General features: G+C 44.5%; 1 protein-coding gene across 2 annotated transcripts in view; it reads left to right on the top strand.

The window, feature by feature from the left end:
* The window catches only part of LRBA (LPS responsive beige-like anchor protein), a 920,035-nt gene that overhangs the window by 51,506 nt on the left and 843,847 nt on the right, over positions 1 to 24,682 (top strand). For both annotated transcript variants that reach the window (XM_073576254.1, XM_073576253.1), the window contains exons 2-4: positions 14,539 to 14,770; positions 15,007 to 15,107; positions 16,880 to 16,975. In XM_073576254.1, coding sequence (XP_073432355.1) covers positions 14,539 to 14,770; positions 15,007 to 15,107; positions 16,880 to 16,975 — 429 coding nt within the window. The remainder of the gene's footprint in view (positions 1 to 14,538; positions 14,771 to 15,006; positions 15,108 to 16,879; positions 16,976 to 24,682) is intronic.

The following is a 24,682-nucleotide window of genomic DNA, read 5'->3' as shown; positions in this document are numbered from 1 at the left end:
ATCTGCTGATACGGAGTTGAATCCATGCGACCCTCAACTTTAACAAAATTCCTGGTCCCGGCATTGGCCACACAGCCCCAAAGCATGATGGAACCTCCACCAAATTTTATTGTGGGTAGCAAGTGTTTTTCTTGGAATGCTGTGTTTTTTAGCCTCCATGCATAACGCCTTTTTGTATGACCAAACAACTCATTCTTTGTTTCATCAGTCCACAGGACCTTCTTCCAAAATGTAACTGGCTCGTCCAAATGTGCTTTTGCATACCTCAGGCGACTCTGGTTGTGGCGTGCTTGCAGAAACGGCTTCTTTCGCATCACTCTCCCATACAGCTTCTCTTTGTGCAAAGTGCGCTGTATTGTTGACCGATGCACAGTGACACCATCTGCAGCAAGATGATGCTGTAGGTCTTTGGAGGTGGTCTGTGGATTGGCCTTGACTGTTCTCACCATTCTTCTTCTCTGCCTTTCTGATATTTTTCTTGGCCTGCCACTTCTGGGCTTAACAAGAACTGTACCTGTGTTCTTCCATTTCCTTACTATGTTCCTCACAGTGGAAACTGACAGGTTAAATCTCTGAGACAACTTTTTGTATCCTTCCCCTGAAAAGCTATGTTGAATAATCTTTGTTTTCAGATCATTTGAGAGTTGTTTTGAGGAACCCATGATGCCACTCTTCATATGAGACTCAAATAGGAGAACTAATTGCAAGTGGCCACCTTAAATACCTTTTCTCATGATTTGATACACCTGGCTATGAAGTTCAAAGCTCAATGAGGTTACAAAACGAATTTAGTGCTTCAGGAAGTCAGTAAAAAGTAGTTAGGAGTGTTCAAATCAAGAAAATGATAAGGGTGCCCATACTTTTGCACCGGACAAATATTGTCTAAATGCAGATTGCACATTTTCTGTTAGCACAATAAACCTCATTTGAATCCAGAAATATAACAGAGTCCATCAGTTATCAGATATATGAAACTGAAATAGCTGTTGCAAAAACCAAAATTGTTATAAAGAAAAAAGGTTAACATTAATAGGGGTGCCCAAACTTTTACATATGACTGTAAACAATACCCTAATTACATGAATCAAGACTTTTTTTTTTTTTTTTTTTATTTTATCCTTCAATCCCCTCATCAAAAAGCAATTATCTTGTAAAATAACAAGATATTGAATACTTATACTATAATTGTATTTTATAGTTAAAAATATTATACTTCTACAGTTTTTTTTTTTTGTTTTTTTTATAAATACCTGGAACTTTACAGTACATTTCAACACACCTCTTCTTTATTGAACTGCTACATCTTTTAGGTATTAAACCAGAGGTCTCAAGCACGCGGCCTTCATGCGGCCCCTGCGGTAGGCATCTGCGGCCCGCAGTGCACCCCACATGTCTCACTCCCTGAGGCAGGTGGCTGGAGTGCATTCAGGAGCGTGCGATGGCTGTTCTGTGTGCACAGGACTTGTGATGAAGTCACATGAGGGGGTGGAGTCGGGGTCACATGATCAGGGGCCGCAGGACACTGCTGTTTGTCATGGTGCTGGATGAAGGTAAGTTTGTGTGGGGTCAGGAGGGGTTTACAGGATGGATGTAGCAGGGCCGTGTGTGTATGGAGCGCAGCCGCGTGTTTACGAAGTGAGCGGAGCCGTGTGTGTACGAGGTGTACGGAGGGAGCCGCGTGTGTATGAAGTGTGTGGAGCCGCATGTGTACGAGGTGTATTAAGTTTGAAAGGAATGCGGCCTGCCAGCTCAAATTTTTTTTTTTTTTTTTTTTTTCATGTGCAGCCCATTTACTCTGCCGAGTTTGAGACCCCTGTATTAAACGGTTCATTTTATCATGTTTAGTAGTTGATAGACTCGGGATATGCATAAATACATGTTCCTCTATCTTCAGGATGTAGACGGCCCTTCCCTTACAGCTGTCCTCTTCCATGCTGCGGGATCATGTGGCTTTTTTCCATAATAACCATGACACTCTGGGAATTTGAGCTAATGGGAATTTGATTTTAGGCAAAACACATTTTCGAACAAGATGTTTTTGTTTTGTTTCATCAAACATGGATTAACCCCTTCCTGCCATCCGACGTACTATCCCGTCCATGGGACCTGGGCCCCTATGCCCATGGACGGGATAGTACGTCTCAGCGATCAGCGGCGCCCACGTGATCGCGGCCGGGTGTCAGCTGATTATCACAGCTGACACCCGACACAATGTGTCAGGGGCGGTCACGGACCGCCCCCGACACGTTAACCCCTTGCACACCGCGATCAAACACGATCGCGGTGTATAGGGAGTTAAAGGGAAGCATCGGCAGGGAGGGGGCTCCCTCTGTGCTTCCCTGAGCCCCCCACGGCAGCGCAATGTGCAGCGCTGCTGCGGGGGGCTCCTTTCCTGCAGGCCCCCGAATCCAAGATGGCGACGGGGGCCTGCAGGAAGCTGGCTTCCTCAGTGCCTGCAAAGCGCAGGCATGAGGAAGCCTTGTGCACTGCCTGTGACAGATCGCTGATCTGTCACAGTGATCTGTCATGTGACAGATCAGCGATCTGTCACAGGACAGTGATGTCCCACCTGGGACTATGTAATAAAGTTAAAAAAAAATAAAAAAAGTGTAAAAATAATTTTTTAAAAATCGCTAAATAAATTAGTAAAAAGAAAAAAAAAATTCCCCAATAAATTCATTTTTTGAAAATAAAAAAAAAAACAAAACAATAAAAGTGCACATATTAGGTATCGCCGCATCCGTAACGACCCGCCCTATAAAACTGTCCCATTAGTTAACCCCTTTAGCGAACCCCTTAAAAAATAAAAAACGAAGCAAAAAATGATTTATCATACTGCCAAACAAAAAGTGCAATAACGCGCGATCAAAAAGACGCATATAAATATCCATGGTACCGATAAAAACGTCATCTTGTCCCGCAAAAAACGAGCCGCCACACAGCATCATCAGCGAAAAAATAAAAAAGTTATAGTTCGCAGAATAAAGCGATGCAAAAATAATTATTTTTTATATAAAAGTTTTCATTGCATAAAACCGACAAAACATAAAAAAACGACCTAAATGAGGTATTGCTGTAACCGTACTGACCCGAAGAATAAAACCGCTTTATCGATTTTACCGCACGCGGAACGGTGTAAACGCACTCCCCCCAAAAGAAATTCATGGAACGCTGGTTTTTGTTCATTCTGCGTCCCAAAAATCGGAATAAAAAGCGATCAAAAAATGTCACGTGCCCAAAAATGGTACCAATAAAAACGTCAACTCGTCCCGCAAAAAATAAGACCTCACGTGACTCGGTGGGTCAAAATACGGAAAAATTATAGCTCTCAGTATGTGGTGATGCAAAAACTATTTTTACAATAAAAAGCGTCTTTTAGCGTGCGACAGCTGCCAAACATAAAAACCGCCATAAATAGTAAATCAAACCCCCCGTTATCACCCCCTTAGTTGGGGAAAAATAATAAAATAAAAAAAATGTATTTCCATTTTTCCATTAGGGTTAGGGTTAGGGCTGAGATTAGGGTTAGGGGTGTGTTGGGGTTCGGGTTGGAGTTAGAATTGGGGGTTTCCACTGTTTGGGCACATCAGGGGCTCTCCAAATGCAACATTGCGTCTGATCTCAATTCCAGCCAATTCTGAGTTGAAAAAGTCATATGGTGCTCCTTCCCTTCCAAGCTCTGCCATGCGCCCAAACAGTGTTTTACCCCCAAAATGTAGGGTATCAGCCTACTCAGGACAAATTGCAAAACAATTTTTGGGGTCCAATTTCTCCTGTTACCCTTAGGAAAATAAAAAATTGGGGGCAATAATATTTTTGTGGAAAAAAATGATTTTTTTATTTTCGCGTCCGAGCGTTATAAACTTCTGTGAAGCACTTGGGGGTTAAAAGTGCTCACCTCACATCTAGATAAGTTCCGTGGGGGGGTCTAGTGTCCAAAATGGGGTCACTTGTGGGGAGTTTCAATAGTTTAGGTACATCAGGGGCTCTCCAAACGCACATGACACCCGCAGACCATTCCATCAAAGTCTGCATTCCAAAACGTCACTGCTTCCCTTCCGAGCCCCGACGTGTGTCCATACAGTAGTTTTCTCCCACATATGGGGTGTCAGCGTACTCATGACAAATTGGACAACAACTTTTGGGGTCCAATTTCTCCTGTTACCCTTGGGAAAATGAAAAAATTGGGGACTAATTGATCATGTTTGTGGAAAAAATACGATTTTTTTTATTTTCATGCCCGGGCATTATAAACTTCTGTGAAGCCCTTGGGGGTTCAAAGTGCTCACCACACATCTAGATAAGTTCCTTAGGGGTTCTCGTTTCCAAAATGGGGTCATTTGTGGGTGTTTCCACTGTTTAGGTACATTAGGGGCTCTCCAAAGGCAACATGACACCCGCAGACCATTCCATCAAAGGCTGCATTCCAAAACATCACGACTTCCCTTCCGAGCCCCAACGTGTGCCCATACAGTAGTTTTCTCCCACATATGGGGTATCAGCATACTCAGGACAAATTGGACAACAACTTTTGGGGTCCAATTTCTCCTGTTACCCTTGGGAAAATAAAAAAAATGGTGACTAAAAGATCATGTTTGTGGAAAAAATACGAATTTTTTATTTTTACGCCCGGGCGTTATAAACTTCTGTGAAGCACTGGGGGGGTTCAAAGTGCTCACCACACATCTAGATAAGGTTGTGACAAGTTGTTTTTTTCAGAAAAATAAAGTTCCTAAATAGCAAGTCAGATCTTTGTAAAATGGGATCTGCCTGTATTACACAAATAGACTATGGAAGGCACATTTTCTATGGGATTGTTCTCAAGTTTTCATATCCATGTTTATTGCGGACTATTTGTCAGATGTATACCGTATATAATGAGGAAATAAAAATAGATGTTGGAATGAGGAGTTACACAAACCTGAAGTTTGTAACGCTAGGTCATGTCTGGGATTAGTAGTTCCTCTTTATTAAAAATGGTTTAAAAAGGGAGGAAGACATTGATATGGTGTGTTGTAGGCCATGGAATAGTCACCTGTTTTAGCAGTAACTGGGTTAATCTGCCTAAATGAGTAGTATGTGAAGGGAAGATATTGTGTTTCATTACATATTGTTTTGTGTTCTCATGGTCATTGAGTTCTAGATTATTGTAACTTGTTTGAGTGTCTGTTAAAGTTATGGCAATAATCGATCAGTTTGGCTTGATGCTAGAATTAGTATTTTTTTTCTACTAAAAATCTTAAAATATTAGAACCCCCCCCCCACCATAAATTATCATACTTCAGTTTAACAATATGAAAATTGACTCTCCTTTTTCTGATTGTATCTGACTACCAATCATGTTACTTGAGTCATGAGAGTTGTCATGGTTCTTTTTGGACAGTCTATGATTTATTCAATGTGCCCGGGCGATCTGCCAGACCTCTTGAGGTTATCTTCAGCTGAATAGAAAGAAAACAAAGAACGAGCTCACTATTCTTGTAGCATATGCTTATTGCTGTAGTACGCTTTCACGGTCCACCCTTCTCGTATCCTATGTCTCTTGCTAATGAATGGCTTACCCTTTTCATATCGTGTCTTTTTTGCTCTATCATGGTTCACCCTTCTTGTATTCTACGCCTCTTGTTGTAGCATGTTTCACCCCTCTCGTATTCTACGCTTCTTGTTGTAGCACGTTTCACCCTTCTCGTATTCTACGCCTATTGCTGTTGCACATTTTACCCTTCTCGTACTCTACGCCTGTTGCTGTAGCACGGTTCACCCTTCTCGTACTCTACGCCTGTTGCTGTAGCACGGTTCACCCTTCTCGTATTCTGCGCCTATTGCTGTTGCACGTTTTACCCTTCTCGTACTCTACGCCTGTTGCTGTAGCACGGTTCACCCTTCTCGTATTCTGCGCCTATTGCTGTTGCACGTTTTACCCTTCTCGTACTCTACGCCTGTTGCTGTAGCACGGTTCACCCTTCTCGTATTCTGCGCCTATTGCTGTTGCACGTTTTACCCTTCTCGTACTCTACGCCTGTTGCTGTAGCACGGTTCACCCTTCTCGTATTCTACACCTCTTGCTGTAGCATGGCTCACCCTTCTCGTATTCTGCGCCTTTTGCTGTAAGGCTGGTTCACCCTTCTCGAATTCTATGCCTATTGCTGCAGCACGTTTCACCCTTATCGTATTCTATGCCTCTTCCTTTAGCACGGTTCATCCTTCTTGTATTCTACGCCTCTTGTAGCAAGGATCGGCCTTCTCGTATTCTCCTCCTCTTGCTGAAGCACAGTTCACCCTTCTCATATTCTACGCCACTTCCCTGAGCACAGTTCACCCTTCTCATATTCTACGCCACTTCCCTGAGCACAGTTCACCCTTCTCGTATTCTACGCCACTTCCCTGAGCACGGTTCTCCCTTCTCGTATTCTGCGCCACTACCCTGAGCACGGTTCACCCTTCTCGCATTCTACACCTGTTGTAGCGCGGGTCATCCTTATCGTTTTCTACGCCTGTTGCTGTAGCACGGTTGACTAGCATTCAGAGCAGGTGTGCATGGCTCAAGCTTGCAAAACCCCAAGCAATGTATACAGTTATGATGGATTAAGGAAAATGTCCAGCACCCAGTAAATAAAAATTGCAAAAGTTATGGTATGACTAGGTAAAGAAAAAAAAAATTCAGCCTTTGAGTTAAGCGTCTATGGACTTGACACGCGTAAGATGGAGATTATAATTTCAGCAGGTATGACACAAACCATTTACTTTTTTGTACTGTGTTTTGCTCATGAGAACCAATCAAATGGCATCTTTACGTTTATATTTGTATATGAGTTTGTTAAAATGAAACCTGAATTGTGGATATGCTGTGGCTAAAAATGACAATTTTATTAAAACAGGTTTAATGTACATCTACCTCATTGAGTTTCATGAACTGAGCACGGAGTGAAAAAAAGTTGCATGCAGGCTCTTGATAGTTGATATTGAAGCTGTGGCAGAAAAGTTGCACAAATTGGAAGTGTTGCTGTTGCACTGAAGAACAGATGCGCATAGTAGATTTTAGCACTTCTGTTCTCAATATACAGATCAGGACCGTATTGTATTACTTTTGTCATTTTTTTTGATGCCTTGTAGCTTTGCACTACTGTTCTAAAGCAAATTGGTTATTTCACGCGATTTTTTTTTTTTTTTTTTTAAGTTTAGGTCATTGGCCACTGAGGAATGTAATCTTTGGTGAATAAGGACAAGCTGTGTTTAAGTAACAGTGTCGTGTGTTTTTTTTTTTTTTTTTTTTTTTTTTTTCCAATGCTTCTCAAATCCTAATTCTGTAGACACATGGTGCTCTTGGGGCTTATCTGTTAACTGCTGCAGATATTCATTTGCATTTTTGCTTGGAGTACAATATAACAGAATTCTACATATTTTTTTAAATCGTTTACTGAACACACTGTGGGGTGCCAAGGGGAGAGGTACTAGAAAACAAGTATATTTCTCCCCGTTTGATTTCATATGTCTCCCTGTACTGATGATGAAGCCAGTTTATTTCACTGTAATCCAGTCCTGGTTTCCTTAGTGATCAGCATGGAAAGGACTGGTAGTTCCCCCTCCACTTATTCAATCCAGGTTTTGGTTTCCTGACTGGTCCAGCTGATATAATCAGGAGGAGCTGGGAGCTCTCAGTCTATCTTGTCTGCTGAGCTGGGAGCTGACACAGTAAGATTACATGGACTTCTTTGCTGTTATATAGGTTTATTTTGTAGTTAGCCTGCTATTGTTAGTTAGTGGCCAGACGGCCTTAGATGTTTTATTTCATGTTTGGCATGTGTAACATTGAATAACAAGTGTGCACAATAAATATGCTGTGTCAATATCCATGTGGAACATGCTAGTCTGCTGAAGTGACTTCATAGCAACACGCTTGTGCCAAAGCAAAGATCCCAGCTGAGCTATCTATTTCCCACAAATGGTGTTTCGAATGCGGGCACTTGTGGCTGCTGGACTGTGACTGCAGAGAAGACGCTGTGTATGTCCTGGCTGAAAGCTTCTGCGCTTTTGAAGAGCCAAGAGTCCAGTAATATGGAGGAACTAGTGAAGCAGTTATTGCAAGCAAATGTGCAACAACAGCAGACTAATACTTGCTTCCAGAAGGCTCTGGAGCAGCAACACCAGATGCAGCAAGAGCAGTTGGAGGCAATAAAACAGGCCTTGGTTCGGCAAACCCGAGATGAGGGAGATCGTGCACAAAGCGCTGCTAGTGCGCAGAAAGCCGTACAGAAGACTTTGCTTAAAATGACCGCAGACGATGATGTGGAAGCATACCTCACCGTGTTTGAACGTATTGCAGAACGTGAGCACTTACCACTGGACAGATGGTCTGAGGTAGTTGCTCCATTTCTAAGCGGAGATCCACAAAAGGCCTATTACGATCTGAGTGGAGCTGATGCTATGGCCTATATCAAGCTCAAAGACGAAATCCTGGCAAGGCTGGGAGTAAACACGTATGTACGCGCACAGAGGGTGCATTTATGGAATTTTGTGGAGCATCAGCCAGCCCGCTCACAAATGCATGATCTCATCCATCTAGTAAAAAAATGGCTGCAACCAGAGGCTTTGACGTCCGCACAGATGGTGGAGCGTGTTGTTCTAGACAAGTACCTGCGGTCCTTAACCGCTAAGATCCAGAGGTGGGTTGGACAGGGTGACCCAACTACCGCTGACCAGTTGGTGAATATGGTCGAACGCTACAATGCTTCTGAAAGCCTACTCCAAGGGACGTTAGCACCCCACTGGCTCCCCAAGAAATTGCTGGAGAGTCCTGCGAAACCTACTTCATCTTCAAAAGAAGAGAAGGTCACAAGGAAGGGTAGCAGACCTACAAAGTACTATGGAGGTGGTACGAGCTCACATCAAGCCAGCAGACCTCGTCTGGGATCTCCATCGAGGAGACAAGGGCCTATACAATGTTGGCGATGTCGCGGGCTTGGCCATGTAGCAGCTAACTGCCCAATGACTACAGAGCCAGTGGACTGTAATGCTATGAGGCGTCTTTCGTTATATGTGCAGTCAGTCTGTGTGGCGGAGACCCTCACGGGAAATGAACAACACGTGTGCCACGTCGAGGTTGACGGTTATAGTGTGAATACCGTCTTGGATTCCGGCAGTCAAGTAACTTTGGTACATGCCAGTTTGGTGGACTCTAGCGCCCTAACGAACTTAACCGTGGGCATTAGTTGCTTCCATGGGGATACTAACAACTACCCCACTGCCTGGGTTACTCTTGCCACGCCAGTAGGGACCAAAAGACATCAGGCGGCAGTCATAAAGTCTATGGGACACAGTGTAATCCTGGGGAGAGACTTTCCCTTATTTTGGGACTTGTGGAACTTCAAAAGTGGCATGAACCCTCTAGTTGAAGACGGTACTCCGGAGCTAGCCCCTGAACCATTGCAGCAAGACGACGGAGAACCCATCTCAGAGGAAGTACTAGAATCTGCGGACTCTCCTCTGGCTGTGTATGCAGGCGAGGCAGACCAGCTAGAGGATGTTTTAGAAATGCCTGATCTTGAGGTGGCCAGTGGTAAGTTCGGGACCGCTCAGCACCAGGATCCTACTCTAGCAAGGGCGTGGGAAAACATAAAGGTCTCCGAGGGAAGACCATTGTACCCAGGGGCTCAAAACGAGTTCCCACACGTGGCGGTGCAGCAGGATATGTTGTATCACATAGACAAGGTGCGAGGGTTGGTGGTAGAACAACTAGTGGTACCCAAGTCCTTTCGCCAGGTAGTTTTGGAGTTGGCACATAAACATCCCTTGGGAGGACACCTGGCGGTAGAAAAGACAAAACACTGTATCCTGCAACGTTTCTTTTGGCCAGGTCTAGTGGGAGACGTGACCCAGTATTGTCAGTCATGTCCTACGTGTCAATTGACCACACCTATGTCACATTTTAGAAGCCCCAGGTAGCTCCGCCAGAAGTGGGTATTGCAGACACGCTATCCTAAAGCCAAAAACGAGAGACCAGGGAGTTCATACAGAGGAGCACAGATATTTTCTCGGAACTTCCTGGCCGGACTCACCTAATTAAACATGACATTGTTACTGATCCACAGGCGCGGGTACGGCTAAAACCATATCGAATTCTGGAGGCTCGGAGACAAGCCATTACCCGGGAAGTGAAGAAGATGTTAGAGCTCGGGGTCATTGAGGAGTCCCGGAGTGATTGGGCTAGCCCTATCGTACTGGTGCCCAAACCCGATGGGACTATCCGATTTTGTAACGATTTTCGGAAAGTAAATGAAGTATCGAAATTCGATGCCTACCCGATGCCAAGAGTCGATGAACTGATAGAGAGACTGGGTTCGGCCAGGTACATATCCACTATTGACTTAACAAAAGGTTATTGGCAGATTCCCCTCACGGAATCAGCCAAAGAGAAAACTGCCTTTGTTACGCCCCAGGGATTATTCCAGTACCAAGATATGCCATTTGTGTTGCATGGTGCCGCAGCCACCTTCCAACGTCTAATGAATATTGTCCTAAAACCCCATGGCCAGTATGCATCCGCGTACTTGGACGACATCATTATCTTTAGCGATGACTGTGACACGCATTTGTCAAAAGTACAAGCCGTCTTAGATTCCCTAAAAACAGCTGGGTTGACTGCCAATCCCAAGAAATGTACATTGGGATTGGAAGAGGCTCGCTATCTGGGATATAGCATAGGGAGAGGCGTCGTGAAGCCTCAAGCCAATAAAGTGGACGCTATTCAAAATTGGCCACGACCGGTAACCAAAAAACAGGTTGGAGCTTTTTTAGGGATCGTTGGTTATTATAGGCGGTTCATCAAACATTTTGCGACCATCGCAGCTCCTCTCACAGATCTTACTAAGGGGTCGAAATCTGTCACAATAAAGTGGAACGCAGAAGCAGAGGAGGCCTTTCAGCGATTGAAAACAGTCCTCTGTGACCAACCAGTGTTGGTTGCACCAGACTTTAAGCGGGAGTTTATTGTCCAAACGGACGCCTCTGGGGTGGGCCTCGGCACGGTTTTGTCTCAAGAAGTAAATGGCGAGGAACACCCAGTGGCCTATCTAAGCAGAAAGCTTACGAGAGCAGAAAAGAACTACAGTGTAGTTGAGCGTGAAGCCCTGGCTGTGAAATGGGCCCTGTGCACCTTGCGCTATTATTTACTAGGTCGCCAGTTTAGACTAGTGACGGACCATTCGCCCCTAACGTGGATGTCCCGGGCAAAAGAAGGCAATGCGCGGGTGACACGCTGGTTCTTAGCATTACAAGGGTTTAAATTTTCCGTTGAGCACAGGGTGGGCACAGCGCACAGAAATGCAGATGCGTTGTCTAGAACGCACTGCTTGGTGACTCAACGTGTCCGACCCCACGGGCTCGAACAGAGGAGGGGGGGTGTGTGAGGTGCCAAGGGGAGAGGTACTAGAAAACAGGTATATTTCTCCCCGTTTGATTTCATATGTCTCCCTGTACTGATGATGAAGCCAGTTTATTTCACTGTAATCCAGTCCTGGTTTCTTTAGTGATCAGCATGGAAAGGACTGGTAGTTCCCCCTCCACTTATTCAATCCAGGTTTTGGTTTCCTGACTGGTCCAGCTGATATAATCAGGAGGAGCTGGGATCTCTCAGTCTATCTCGTCTGCTGAGCTGGGAGCTGACACAGTAAGATTACATGGACTTCTTTGCTGTTATATAGGTTTATTTTGTAGTTAGCCTGCTATTGTTAGTTAGTGGCCAGACGGCCTTAGATGTTTTATTTCATGTTTGGCATGTGTAACATTGAATAACAAGTGTGCACAATAAATATGCCGTGTCAATATCATGTGGAACATGCTAGTCTGCTGAAGTGACTTCATAGCCACACGCTTGTGCCAAAGCAAAGATCCCAGCTGAGCTATCTATTCCCCACAAAACATATACAGCTCTGGCAAAAATTAAGAGACCACTGCACAGTTTTATAAATATCAGCTTCTCTACATGTCTGACAGCCATTCCGTTCCAGTGTCAGTTGAATTACAATGAGAGTACACCTCATTCTACTTAATGTGCTTCTGGTTAGGTGATCACCTGAACCAAATCTCATTTAACGAAGGAATGTATAAAAAAAAAACCCTGCTGTGGTGTTCACAATCCTCTTGCAATAGGACAAGCTGGATGGCAAAACAAGTGCTAGTAATATCCCAAAAGTAATAGGAATGAAAAAAAAACTTTTAACCATGCCAAAGGAGTTGAAAAGAAAAGTCTTGAGTGAGGAATAGAAGGGCTTAATTCTGGCTTTACTAGCAGAGGGATACAGTGAGCGTCATGTTGCCTCCATCCTTAAAATTTCTAAGACAGCAGTCCATTACAACAATGTCAAGCAGATGACTTTGGGGACAACAAAGCTACAGACCGGCAGAGGGCAAAAACGACTCTCCACTGACCGGGATGACGGTCATCTTATTCGAATGTCACTCAGCAACTGCAGGATGACATCAACTGAACTACAAAAGGAATGGCAACTGGGGTGAAGTGCACGGCAAGAACAGTTTGTAACAGGCTCCTAGAGGCAGGGCTCAAGTCATGTAAAGGTAGAAAAAAGCAGTCCATTACAACAATGTCAAGCAGATGACTTTGTGTACAACAAAGCTACAGACCGGCAGAGGGCAAAAACGACTCTCCACTGACCGGGATGACGGTCATCTTATTCGAATGTCACTCAGCAACCGCAGGATGACATCAACTGAACTACAAAAGGAATGGCAACTGGGGTGAAGTGCATGGCAAGAACAGTTTGTAACAGGCTCCTAGAGGCAGGGCTCAAGTCATGTAAAGGTAGAAAAAAGCAGTCCATTACAACAATGTCAAGCAGATGACTTTGTGTACAACAAAGCTACAGACCGGCAGAGGGCAAAAACGACTCTCCACTGACCGGGATGACGGTCATCTTATTCAAATGTCACTCAGCAACCGCAGGATGACATCAACTGACCTACAAAAGGAATGGCAAATGGCAACTGGGGTGAAGAGCACGGCAAGAACAGTTTGTAACAGGCTCCTAGAGGCAGGGCTCAAGTCATGTAAAGGTAGAAAAAAGCCGTTAATCAATTAGAAGCAAAGGAGAGCCAGGCTGAAGTTTGCCAAATACCATAAGGATCGGACCATAGAGGACTGGAGTAAGGTAATCTTCTCTGATGAGTCTAATTTTCAGCTTTGCCCAACACCTGGTCGTCTAATGGTTAGACTGTGAACTGGAGAGGTGTACAAGCCACAGTGTCTTGCACCCACTGTGAAATTTGGTGGAGGATCGACTGGTTTTTCCAGCAGGACAATGCGCCATGCCACACAGGTCAATCAATGTGGATGAAGGACCATCACATCAAATCTCTGTCATGGCCAGCCCAATCTCCAGATCTGAACCCCATTGAAAACCTTTGCAATGTAATCAAGAGGAAGATGGATAGTCACAAGCCATCAAACAAAGAACTGCTTACATTTTTGTACCAGGAGTGGCATAAGGTCATCCAAAAGCAGTGTAAAAGACTGGTGGAAAGCATGCCAAGACACATGAAAGGTGTGACTAAAAATCATGGTTACTCCACAAAATATTGTTTACTGAACTAATCCGGAGTTAAAATATTAGTATTGTTGTTTCTAAATGCTTATGAACTTGTTTTCTTAGCATTATAAGAGGTCTGCAAGCACTGCATTTTTTTGTTCTTTTGACCATTTCTTATTTTCTGAAAATAAATACAAAATTTAGTGCTTGGAAATTCAGAGACATGTCAGTAGTTTATAGAATAAAATTTACATTTTACTCAAAAATATACCTATAAAGAGAAAAATGAGACAAACTGAACATTTTGCAGTGGACTCTTAATTTTTGCCAGAGCTGTATATTTTTTGTTCCTTGTTTGTGGTTTAGTAGACAATGTCCACATTGTCCCTCTGAGAGGTTTTCCTATGGAGCCAGAATGATGCCTTACAGGGAGATCTTATCTGTGATAATTGTCTGTTTCTATCCTGAGGTTGTGTGACACGTCGGGGAATAATACATATGATGCAACTACGAGATCGGTTCCCACGTGACTCTCTATAAGGTGTTGTGCAGATTGTGCATTATCGCTATTTGATTTCCTGGTTTTTGCCTCTGTTCTATACTAGATCATGGTATGGAGTTTTGAAAAATAAATTAATACACGTGTCTCTATAGGTACTTGCTAAATAGTTATATAATCTGTGTTTTTTTTTTTTTTTTTTTTTTTAAGCAAGATTTTTGGCAAAATGTGTAAATTAAAAATTTGGCTGACTTTCATTTCAGGGCTAAACCAAACGGCATACCGTATATAGATTCTATATTGTTTACAATTATTGGGGCTTTTTTTTTCCTACTAAATTGTATCAAAAGGATATTAAAAGTTTAGAGCAGCATGTTAGGAATCTTAGTGGTTGTCAGTACATCATCTTCTGGCAAAAGGCCACCTGATTCGCGTCACAAAATGGCGTAATGTGTTCATTTTGTTTGGTCTAAACCTACTTTCCCATTGTGTCCGCAGCTTGTCGGAGGGCAGTTTGACCTGGAGATGAATTTCATCATTCAAGAGGGAGACAGCATTATTTGTATGGTTGAGCTGCTGGACAAATGCGATGTCACCAGCCAAGCAGAAATCTGGAGCATCTTTACTGCTATCCTGAAGAAGAGCATTCGCAACCTTCTCATCTGTACTGAGGTTGGCTTGGTGGAGCAGGTTTTGAACCGAATTGACAAGGTCGATGGCATGATTGCAGGTAATAATTGATGTCAAACGGGCTGCCTCCGGAGCCATAGGTACTATGTAGCCATGTAATAGAGATTCTCCCCTAGAAATCACGCTCCTATGGCAAAATATTTATGTACGGTAATACAGCAATCTCTGAATAAAACCTCTCCTGATGAAATTGAAGTCACAAAGGCATACGTATCGGGTGATGCCTTTAGCATGTCTCCCTTGTGAACTTTTTCTGCCTTGTTCCTTCTGTTGCAGATCTGCTGGTGGACTTGTTGGGTGTGCTAGCGAGCTACAACATCACGGTCCGTGAACTAAAGCTATTTTTCAGTAAACTTCAGGGAGAAAAGGGACATTGGGTAAGAGAAATGTCTTACCAGCGAGCTGTAGCTGGTATTGTTGGAATAATCTTTTCTCTTGGCTTCTCAGTGAGGTTTTCTAATTTACCTAAATAGATTTCCGAGCTATACATTGAGGAGTCATCCTCGACTTGTATATCCATTATATGCCGTTCTCTAGCCATGCCGTGGCATATCAGCCAGGTGATTGGGGGCTTAAGCCTACATTTGGTGGGGGCAACAGAAGCTTTTGTCCATGTGAACAGGACCATCAGTATATAATGAAATAGTATTTTGGGGGGCAATTTATTAGGATTGGCAGTTTTTCTGTTGGACCTATTGAAAAGCCTGGTGAAGGATGGAAGCCTCATTTATTAAAGGAAATTTGTCACCAGGCTTTTGATGTGTAATCTGAGAGCAGCATAATAAAGGGACAGAGATCTGTATCACTTACTGGGCTGCTTGCTGTCTTGTTGATAAAATGACTGTTTTCTCTGCGGTAGTACTCTGAATGCTGAGCTCTGTATAACCCCACCCACACCACTGATTGACAGCTTTCTGTTTACACTCTGCATAGGCAGAAAGCTGCCAATGAATGATGGGGGTGGGGGTTATACAGAGTAGGGCGACTGCATGGCATGAGTCAACTAGTTATGAACTGATAATTCTGCTGGAAAAGCACTGTTTTATTAAAACCATACATCCTAGTAAGTGACACATCACAGTAATCGGGGTCTGTGTCCCTATATCATGTTCTCAGACTACAATAGCAAAAACTTTCTCACTGATTCCCTTTTAAAGGATATTTACTTACGGTAGTTCTTTTAAGTGATATTTACCCCCCATGTTCCTCCACTGCATGTGTGGCAGATGATTGCTGAATATCACAGCCATCATCTGCCCCAAGTATTATGCGTTTTTATGTTGCTGACATGTGGCGCTGTTTGTCATAGCTCAGGGGTTAAGGGATGCATGGCTCTTAATGAGTAAGGCTCATCTCTGTGCATTGAGCAGTGTCTGGCATAAATTACAATAAAATTGTTGGGCTGCAAGTGGCACGAGACCAGTGGTAAAAGACGTTGCAGAATATTGCACAAATATGGAGTGCAGCGTAATTTTATTTGCCCTTTTTATACATCAGGGAAATTTATCTGCCTTTGTTCCAGTTTTTCTTTCTCTTAAGAAATTCTATTGGTCAATTCATGAAAACCTTTGTATTTTCATTCAAAGTCTGAAAAATATACTGGCCGTCTACTACATGTGGCTAAATAAAACCTCTCTCATATATTGTGCTATTGTCTTGGCTGCTCAGGATCCTGACTAGTAACTTTAAGTCGGGTTGTCTACTCTGTCCTACTACTGGGTACAGAAAAAGAGAGCGTTTCTCCTGGGTCACCTTGTTTCCTAGGTAGCTGCATTTTCCAGCTTGCCCACATAATTTACTAGATAATATGGCAAAAATAATTATCGCTTCTCTGCGCTCGGCGTCTGTCTCTCTAGAGAGCAATATCCAACTTCCACCCTTAGGCACATTGCCTGCTGCCATTTATTTTATAATGTATGTAGCTCATTTCCCTATGGAACATCTTTTCTTCCTCTGTGCTATGTATCTGCTATTAGATGGTTATTGCAGAAAAGGTTGTGTTTAGTTTCTTAAATTTATTGATTTTTTTTTTTTTTTAAGGTAATATATCTTTGCATTTTATCTGTATATCTTTTTCTGTTTCGCTCTAATATTTTGGTTTGGTGTAAGTTCTCTCACGTCTTTAGTTTTTTTTTTTTTTTTTTCGCAGCCTCCTCATGCGGTAAAGCTGTTGTCTGTGTTAAAGCACATGCCTCAAAAGACAGGCCCCGACGCCTTTTTCAACTTTCCTGGAAAGAGTGCCGCAGTAAGTTAGAGGCGATCACATGAAATGTTCTATCCATATAAAGTAATTGGATCGCAATATAGTTTCCTAAACAGTTTGTGAAAACATTTGCGCGATATCTACCTGTATTACTTGGGTTGTGTTCACACATTTACAGCCGGGTGGCAGATCTACCTGCTGCATTGGAGAAAAACTCAATATGACTGCAAGTGTGTATTTGGTGTAAAAAGGGACGTTAAATCTCTTCTTGCTAACAATTACTTTAGGATATAAGGCGGACTTTACGGTGGAGTACACCCTTTTGGTGTTTAGGGGTTAAAATGTTCAAATTTCATACTTGTGCATTGTGTAGCTTAAATGATCGGTCACCTGTTGGAGAACTTTGAAGTAAAGGGAGACCAAAGTATAAAACTTTTCTTCACTATGTATAATTGGGAAACTGTTAAAAATGAGTGCTAATAGCTCTGTCCCTTTTTAAGAAAAAGAGGCTTAAAGTGGTTTTCCACTACTAATGTCACTCCCTTTCATATGTCCTAATCTTGTCTTAATCAATTTTCTGATATACTTCTGTTACCTGCCCTGCTCCTGTAAGCTCAGCTCTCTGAGGGTGATCTGGTCCTTTGTTGTGATTCCAGCTCTGCTGCTTCCGGTCTGGAAACCGGAGTCAGACGAACTGAATAGCGCACATCATTGGTAGCCCAGCCCCCAATAATGATATGTGCTTTTCAGTTTGTCCGATTTACCGGAAGTAGCAGAGCCAGAATCACAACAGAAGACTAGATGACCCCCAGAGATGTGCTTACAGGAGCAGGGCAGGTAAGGCTATACTAGAAAGCTGATGGTAAGAGACATGCGAAAGGGGGTGAAATTAGCAGTGGAAAACCTCTTTCAGTTGACTCCATTTTGCCTCTCTATTTGTCAGCTACTTCCTGCACTGTAATGGGAAGGAGCATACAGTATGTGAATACTGCAATTTTCTGCTATAAACGTTCTACTGGATGTGTTTACATAAAGAGATGTACGATGGATACCTGTGTGTTATGAAGCAGAAGGAGTAAAGGACTAGAAGCAGCCACTCAGGTAAATCCTGTCACAGCCTCTTACTCTGTTGTAGAGGGCTACTTGTGTGAAGTATTTGTCCTCAGATTAACCCTTTACAAGCATCCACGGCTGGTTCTGGCTTTCCTCCTGCCTGAGGCAAAAAAATTAAAAGGGAGCTTCTCCCAGTGCATTATATAACTGCAGTGAATAAATGCTATTCTACCATTTGTTTTTTTTTTTGTTTTTTTTGTTTTTTTTGCCTTTAGGGTAATTATTGTATTGTACAAATGACACATCAATACGATTCTCCAGGTCAGTTTGGTTCTGGTGATACCATACTTGTTTTTTTTTTTTTTTGTTCAGTCAGCCATGACTGCACCACCATAGAGGGGGATCCGTCTTTCAAGTACAGGAAACGGTAAAGATAAAAAGGGTGGCTCCTCTCTCCGCATCAGCTAGTTTTCTATTCTTGATGGGGAACCTTCAGGATAAGATAGGCATGAAGATAGAAGAGGATGCCAGGGTTTGGGAGACATGGGTCTGCTGCGGCCGTCACCAGGTATCATTAGCGCCTCGGAGTTCCCTATGGGGGTGCCCTCCCTGAGCAGCCGTATGAAGGCATTCTGCCATACCACGCCGCCCGGGAGCACATCTGTGCCCAGGTGAAAGAAATTGGGAAGATGCCTGGGCCTAGGGTCGGTCATGTTTGGCAGACTTGGATCTTCTGCAGCCACTGCCAAGGTTCCGGTAGTGCCATAGAGGCCACAATAGGGTGCCCTTCCTGAGCGGTTGGGTGCTGGACTTCGGGGACTCCAGGCCACGCTTCCCCAGTCACATTGGCGTGCCGGGGAAGTATAGAGAAGCAGCGTGGAGCTCACCTGTCGGCGCTGTAGTGAGCGTCCTCCATCGTGTGAATGCTAGTACCGGAAGTCTCATCCAGATGACGCGTGTGGTCAGAGTGTGCCGGAAGTCATCCGGAATGATGGGCAACTCCCGGAGATAAGGGGTGGTATCGGGACTGTGCATGCCGGCCGGCGGTCCCCATGTGAGTGTGAAAGGGGATCGAGGCTCATTCACCTGAGCAGCTACAGCCAACGCAGCAGGAGCAACAGGAGTTGCGCCAGAAGCAAGACAAGAAACGAGCGTCACGTCCTCATGACAGGAGGAAGCAAGGATCCCAGCAGCCGCGTCGGGCCAGCAGCAGTGGGAGCCACTCGGGCAGCACACGGGTGGACCATCACAGTGCCAGGAAGGAGTCTTTAGTCTCCAGGGGAGACTTTTCTGACCTCAACCAGCCTCCGGATCTGGTATCCGTATAAAGCGTCAAAGTGGTGAGTGACCTTCGAGAAAGTACAGTACGCTAATATCCGTTTCTTTCACTTTTTTGTTTTGCTGTTGCTCCTCCGCTCTCGGTTATTGGCGGGATGGAGAATAGGGGGTCCCTAGGAAGTGCAAAACTAAATTGAATATTAGGGAGTGGCCCCTTTGTGGACTGAAATTTGATAGGGCTTGGACAAAGAAAATGTGTCAGGACTGCATAGAATTAACAGTTTCTGAAGAATCCCCTAATTTTGCTGCCAGTCTAAGGTCCTTAATCACAGCTGAAGTACGCAATACGGTCAGCGCACTAGACCCCCCTGTAGACAGTGGCAGTATGGAAAAGGAGAGGCCCAGTCAATTCCCTTCAACATCAGAGGAGACTACAAGGGTCAGAGCTGGGACACTCGGACCAGACGGAGACATCAGACATCAGCACAGAGGAGATGTACAATGGCTTAGTGGTAAGCACTGCAGCCTTGCAGCGCTGGGTTCCTGGGTTCAAATCCCACCAAGGACAACATCTGCAAGGAGTTTGTATGTTCTCCCCATGTTTGTGTGGGTATCCTCCGGATACTCCAGTTTCCTCCCACATTCCAAAGACACATTGATGTGGAATTTAGACTGTGAGCCCGATCGGGGACAGTGCCAATAATGTCGCTGTGGAATTAATGGCACTATATAAATGAGTAAAATACATAAATATACTGTTTTCCCGTTGAGGGAATGAATAAGTTGAGAAGAGTAGTATGGTCCACAATGAGGGAAAAAACTGAGATCAGCTCAGGACCCTTATGTCAGAACCTTTCCTGGGAATGGGAAAGACCAGACAGTAAGGGACAAGGTCTTGTTTCCCGTAAGAGGAAATATCCATTTGAAGAGGAGGCATTCTCGTCCTGGGATAAAGCACCAAAGTTAGACTTGGCGGTGCTTTATCCCAGGAGGAGGATGCCTTCTCTTCAAATGGATATTTCCTGGTGGTTTCAAGGAGGTTTTCCCTCCCATTTGAAGACTTGGGGTCATTAAAAGAGCTACTTGACAGAAAAATGGACAGTTTCCTTAAAGCAGCGTGGGAATCCTCTGCTGGAGCCTTGAGAGCAACCCTTGCAGCCACATGCATGGCCAGATCTTTGAAGGTCTGGCTGGATGACCTCGAGAACCAGCTGGAACAGCGAGTCCCAAGAGAAACCATCCTAACTTCTAACCCCACCATCAAGGCAGCAGCAGCATTCCTGGCACACTTGGCAAAATTAGCTGCCAGATCGGCTGCGCTAGCCAATGTAAGTCGCAGGGCACTTTGGCTAAAATGTTGGCCAGGAAACATGCAGGGGCCAAAGTCAAACTTTGTTCTCTCCCCTGCGAAGAAAAATTCTTGTTCGGGCCAGACCTCGATGAGATTCTAGAGAAAGCTGGGGATAAGAAGAAAGGGTTTCCTAAAGCACCCTTTCCATCCTTTCAGCGGTCCTTTCGGAATGTTCCAACAGGAAGCCGTACAGAGACGGGGACAAGCTGGAGAAGTGGCCCAGAGGGGGTAAAGGTTTCTACTTGGGAAAGATTTCCTGAGAGACATAAAAGCCCCCCCCCCCCCCCAAATGACTTTTTTTTTTTTTTTTTTTCCCCCCCAGGTTGGAGGGAGGCTCGGTCTCTCCCTTTCGACATGGGAAAGAATTTCTTCCAGTGCCTGGATCTTCCAGATTGTAGGATCTGGCCTACAGTTAAAGTTCCACACTCCACCACCCCAGAGATATTTAGAGACCCCCATACATCCTTCTCAGCACAAACAACAAACAAGATGCTGTCTCTCAAAGAAAAGCAAATACTGGAAGAGATTTCCCTAGGGGAAAGGAAAAAGGGGTTCTATTCCTCCCTGTTTCTGATTAGAAAAACAAACAAAAAACAGATGCATCATGGAGGACCAATATAAACTTAAAGGCCCTGAACAAATTCTTGATGGTCCCTTCTTCCAAGATGGAATCAGCGAGGGCAGCGGTGAAGGTTCTCTTCCCACAGTTACATGGCGGTCCTGGACCTCAAGGACACCTATTATCATGTTCCTATCCGTGAGCAAGATCGGAGGTTCTTCAGAGTTATGGTACAAATGAAATCACAAGACACTTTCGGTACAGGGCTCTCCCCTTTGGATGGGCAATAGTCCCCCGGATATTTACAAAGCTGATTTCGGAAGTGACTGCTCATCTTCGGGAGAAGGACATTTTAGTAATACCATATCTGGACGACTTTCTGATTTTTAGGGAACTCTTTTCTCCAGTATCAGGAACAAGTCAGGATAGTCAAAGACACTTTAGAGACTCAAGGGTGGCATACAAACCTAACGACATCCAGGTTAGAGCCAGTGATGACTCGGGTCTTTAGCTTAGTGATAGACTCTCTGAGACAGGAATGTCTCCTCCCGGAAGAAAAAGATAGGAATATCAAGAGTCTGATCTCCTCATCAGTAGCAAATCCAAGAATGTACCTCAGAAGGGCAGTGTCGCTGTTGGGGTCTCTAACCGCCTGTATACTAGCAGTCAAATGGGCCCAGTTCCACACACGAGGTCTTCAGTGGAGCATTCTGGTAATAAACTAGCTTTGCAGGGATGCTTGGAAGAAAAATTAATCCTTCCAGAGACAGTAATCTGTTCCCTCTCCTGGTGGTTAGGAATCGATTTGGCGCCCAGGGAGTACCTTGGATGAATGTATCCAGAGTAGTCACAACGGATACCAGTCTCTGGGGTTGGGGAACCCACCTGGATGCCCTTTGTCTGCAGGGGTCTGGTCGCAGGAGGAGAGGATGCTCTTGTCAAACACCTGGGAACTCCAAGCTGTTGAAAGAGCATTAAAAGGGCTGGTACCTCATCTGCAGGGCCACCATTTGAGGGTGCTGTCCAACAATCGGACTACAGTAGCTTATATAAACCTTCAAAGGGATACTTTTTCACAACCACTAATGGCACTGGCAGAACAAATATTTCTACTAGCATAGATACACCTGTTATCGGCCCTGCATATCAGAGGAGCAGAAAACGTAAGAGCAGACTTCCTAAGCCACAATCAGCTAACACAGGGAGAATGGTCCCTGAAGAAGTCTGTGTTCGATCAGATTGTGGACAGGTGGAGTCAACCCCAGATACACCATTTTGCCTCAAGAGACAACAGGAAAGTCCAGAAATTCTGTTCTTTGAGTCCAGTAGACAGACCTTACATGGTAGATGCTTTCAGGGTAGAATGGACATAGGGACTGCTCTATGCCTTTCCTCCGGTATGCCTCATCCCGTCAGTCTTAAGGAAGATCAGGGAAGACAGAGCCACAGTTGTCCTGATAACTCCGTTTTGGCCAAAGAGGCCTTGGTTTTACTGGCTGAAGGCGATGGTAGTGTCTGAGCCGTGAGTCCTTCTGGAAGACCAGGATCTCTTATCAGAGAGGCCTTTTCTCCATCCTCACATGTCCGGGCTGCATTTAACAGCCTGGAATATGAGAGGTCACTTTTAGAGAAGAAAGGATTCTCGGCTCTGTTAATTTCCACCCTGCTTAGTAGCAGGAAACCAGTGATCACTAGAATCTATGGGAGGACCTGGAGAAAATTTGTATCCTTTTTCAGGGTCAGTGAGGGAAGAGGAAGTCCCGTTGTCCTCTATATTGGAGTTCCTTCAGAAGGGACTGGAGCTTGGCCTGGCTGTTAGAACCCTTAAGGTACAAGTTTCAGCCTTGGGGGCCTTGTACTATTGTAACCTGGCAAGTAGTAGGTGAATGGCCAGATTAATTATGACCTGAGGTAGATCCACCTCGGTTCCATCCCCTAGCCCCCCTCCGTGGGATCTAAATTTGGTATTGTCCGCATTAACAGATAGCCCCTTCAAACCATTACTCTCTCTTGGAAGGTTTAATCCCGTTAAAAACAGTCCTACTGGTAGCACTTACTTCAGCCCGTAGGATAGGCGACATGCAGGCTTTGCCAGCAGACCCTCCTTACACGCAGATCATGGAGGATAGGATAATCTTGAGGATAGACCCGGCTTACCTCCCTAAGGTGGTTACACAATTTCACAGGGCTCAGGAAATAGTGTTACCATCCTTCTGTCGTAACTCCAACAACCAGAAAAAGGAAAGGCTACATACCCTAGATGTTAGGTGGTGCCTTCTGCAGTATCTAGAGGTGACCGAGCCCTGGAGAAAGCAGAGGGCCCTGTTTGTTTCTTTTCAGGGGTCCAGGAAAGGCCTTATACTGTCTAAACAGACTATAGCAGGGTGTGGTAGAAAGGCCATCAAGCTTACTTATGTCAGTTCAGGTAGGGCCATTCCTGAAGGTCTAAAGGCCCATTCCACAAGAGCCGTGGCGACAACCTGGACGGAAAGAGAGATGCCTCCATCGACCAGATTTGTAAGGCGGCCACATGGTCCTCTCCATCCACCTTCTTCAAACACTATAAGCTGGACCTGTCTGCCTCCTCTGACCTCACATTCGGGAGAAGGGTTCTACAAGCGGTGGTCCCTCCCTAAGAATATAAGTCTCTGAAATTCTCTCGTGGTGCTGTCATGGGTGGCTGAAAAACACAGGTATTATTTACCTATTATGTGTTTTTTCGTAACCCATGATGGCACGGTTATATTCCCTCCCTATTTGATCACTACTTTTTTCGGAAATCTTCATTTTGTTAAACACTGCTTTGGGTGTTGGTGGTCAGAATTAATATAAATATGGATGTATTTTTTGTATGTACACTAATCTGGGAGTTCCTATCGTGCTCTGTAAAACAACTGATGTGGAGAGAGGAGCTGGCCTTTCTATCTTGACGGTTTCCTGTCCTTGAAGAGCGCCTAACGGCAGTGACTGACAACTTATCGGTGCCCTGGGAGCACTCATGTAAATATCGCTGGCACAAATTGAATAGTAGCAGCCCGTACAACACATTCCAACAGCCTTTGAGGCTGTTTTTTAAGTGGTTTACTGTCCCCTAAAGAAAACCCTCAGGCTATGTGCACACGGTGTGGATTCTGCTGCGGATCCGCAGCATTTCTGGCCCTGCGGGTCCCCAGCAGTTTCTGCCGCGTTGTACAGTACCATTGTTTGCAATGGTAAAGCTAAAAACGCTGTGCACATGCTGCGGATTTTTCCACGCGGATTTGCTGCGGGATTCAATCCGCAGCACGTCAATTCTATGTGCGGATTCCGCAGCGGTTTCACACCTTCACCATTGTAGAGGTGTGAAACCGCAGGCTAATCCGCAGGTAAACCACAGGTCTTTTGACCTGAGATATTACCTGCAGATTTTTACAAATCTGCGTGGAAAAATCCACATGACCAAAATCTACGTGTGCACATAGCCTTAGATGTAGGCAGCTTTGTGGTTAGAGTGTGTTAAACACACTGA

The sequence above is a fragment of the Dendrobates tinctorius genome, unplaced genomic scaffold (genome assembly GCF_039654945.1).
Source record: "Dendrobates tinctorius isolate UK_male_01 unplaced genomic scaffold, ASM3965494v1 ptg000008l, whole genome shotgun sequence".
In the NCBI taxonomy this organism is placed as follows: Eukaryota; Metazoa; Chordata; class Amphibia; order Anura; family Dendrobatidae; genus Dendrobates; species Dendrobates tinctorius.
Note: the sequence above shows the minus strand (reverse complement) of the source record. Positions and strands in the feature narration are given on the sequence as shown.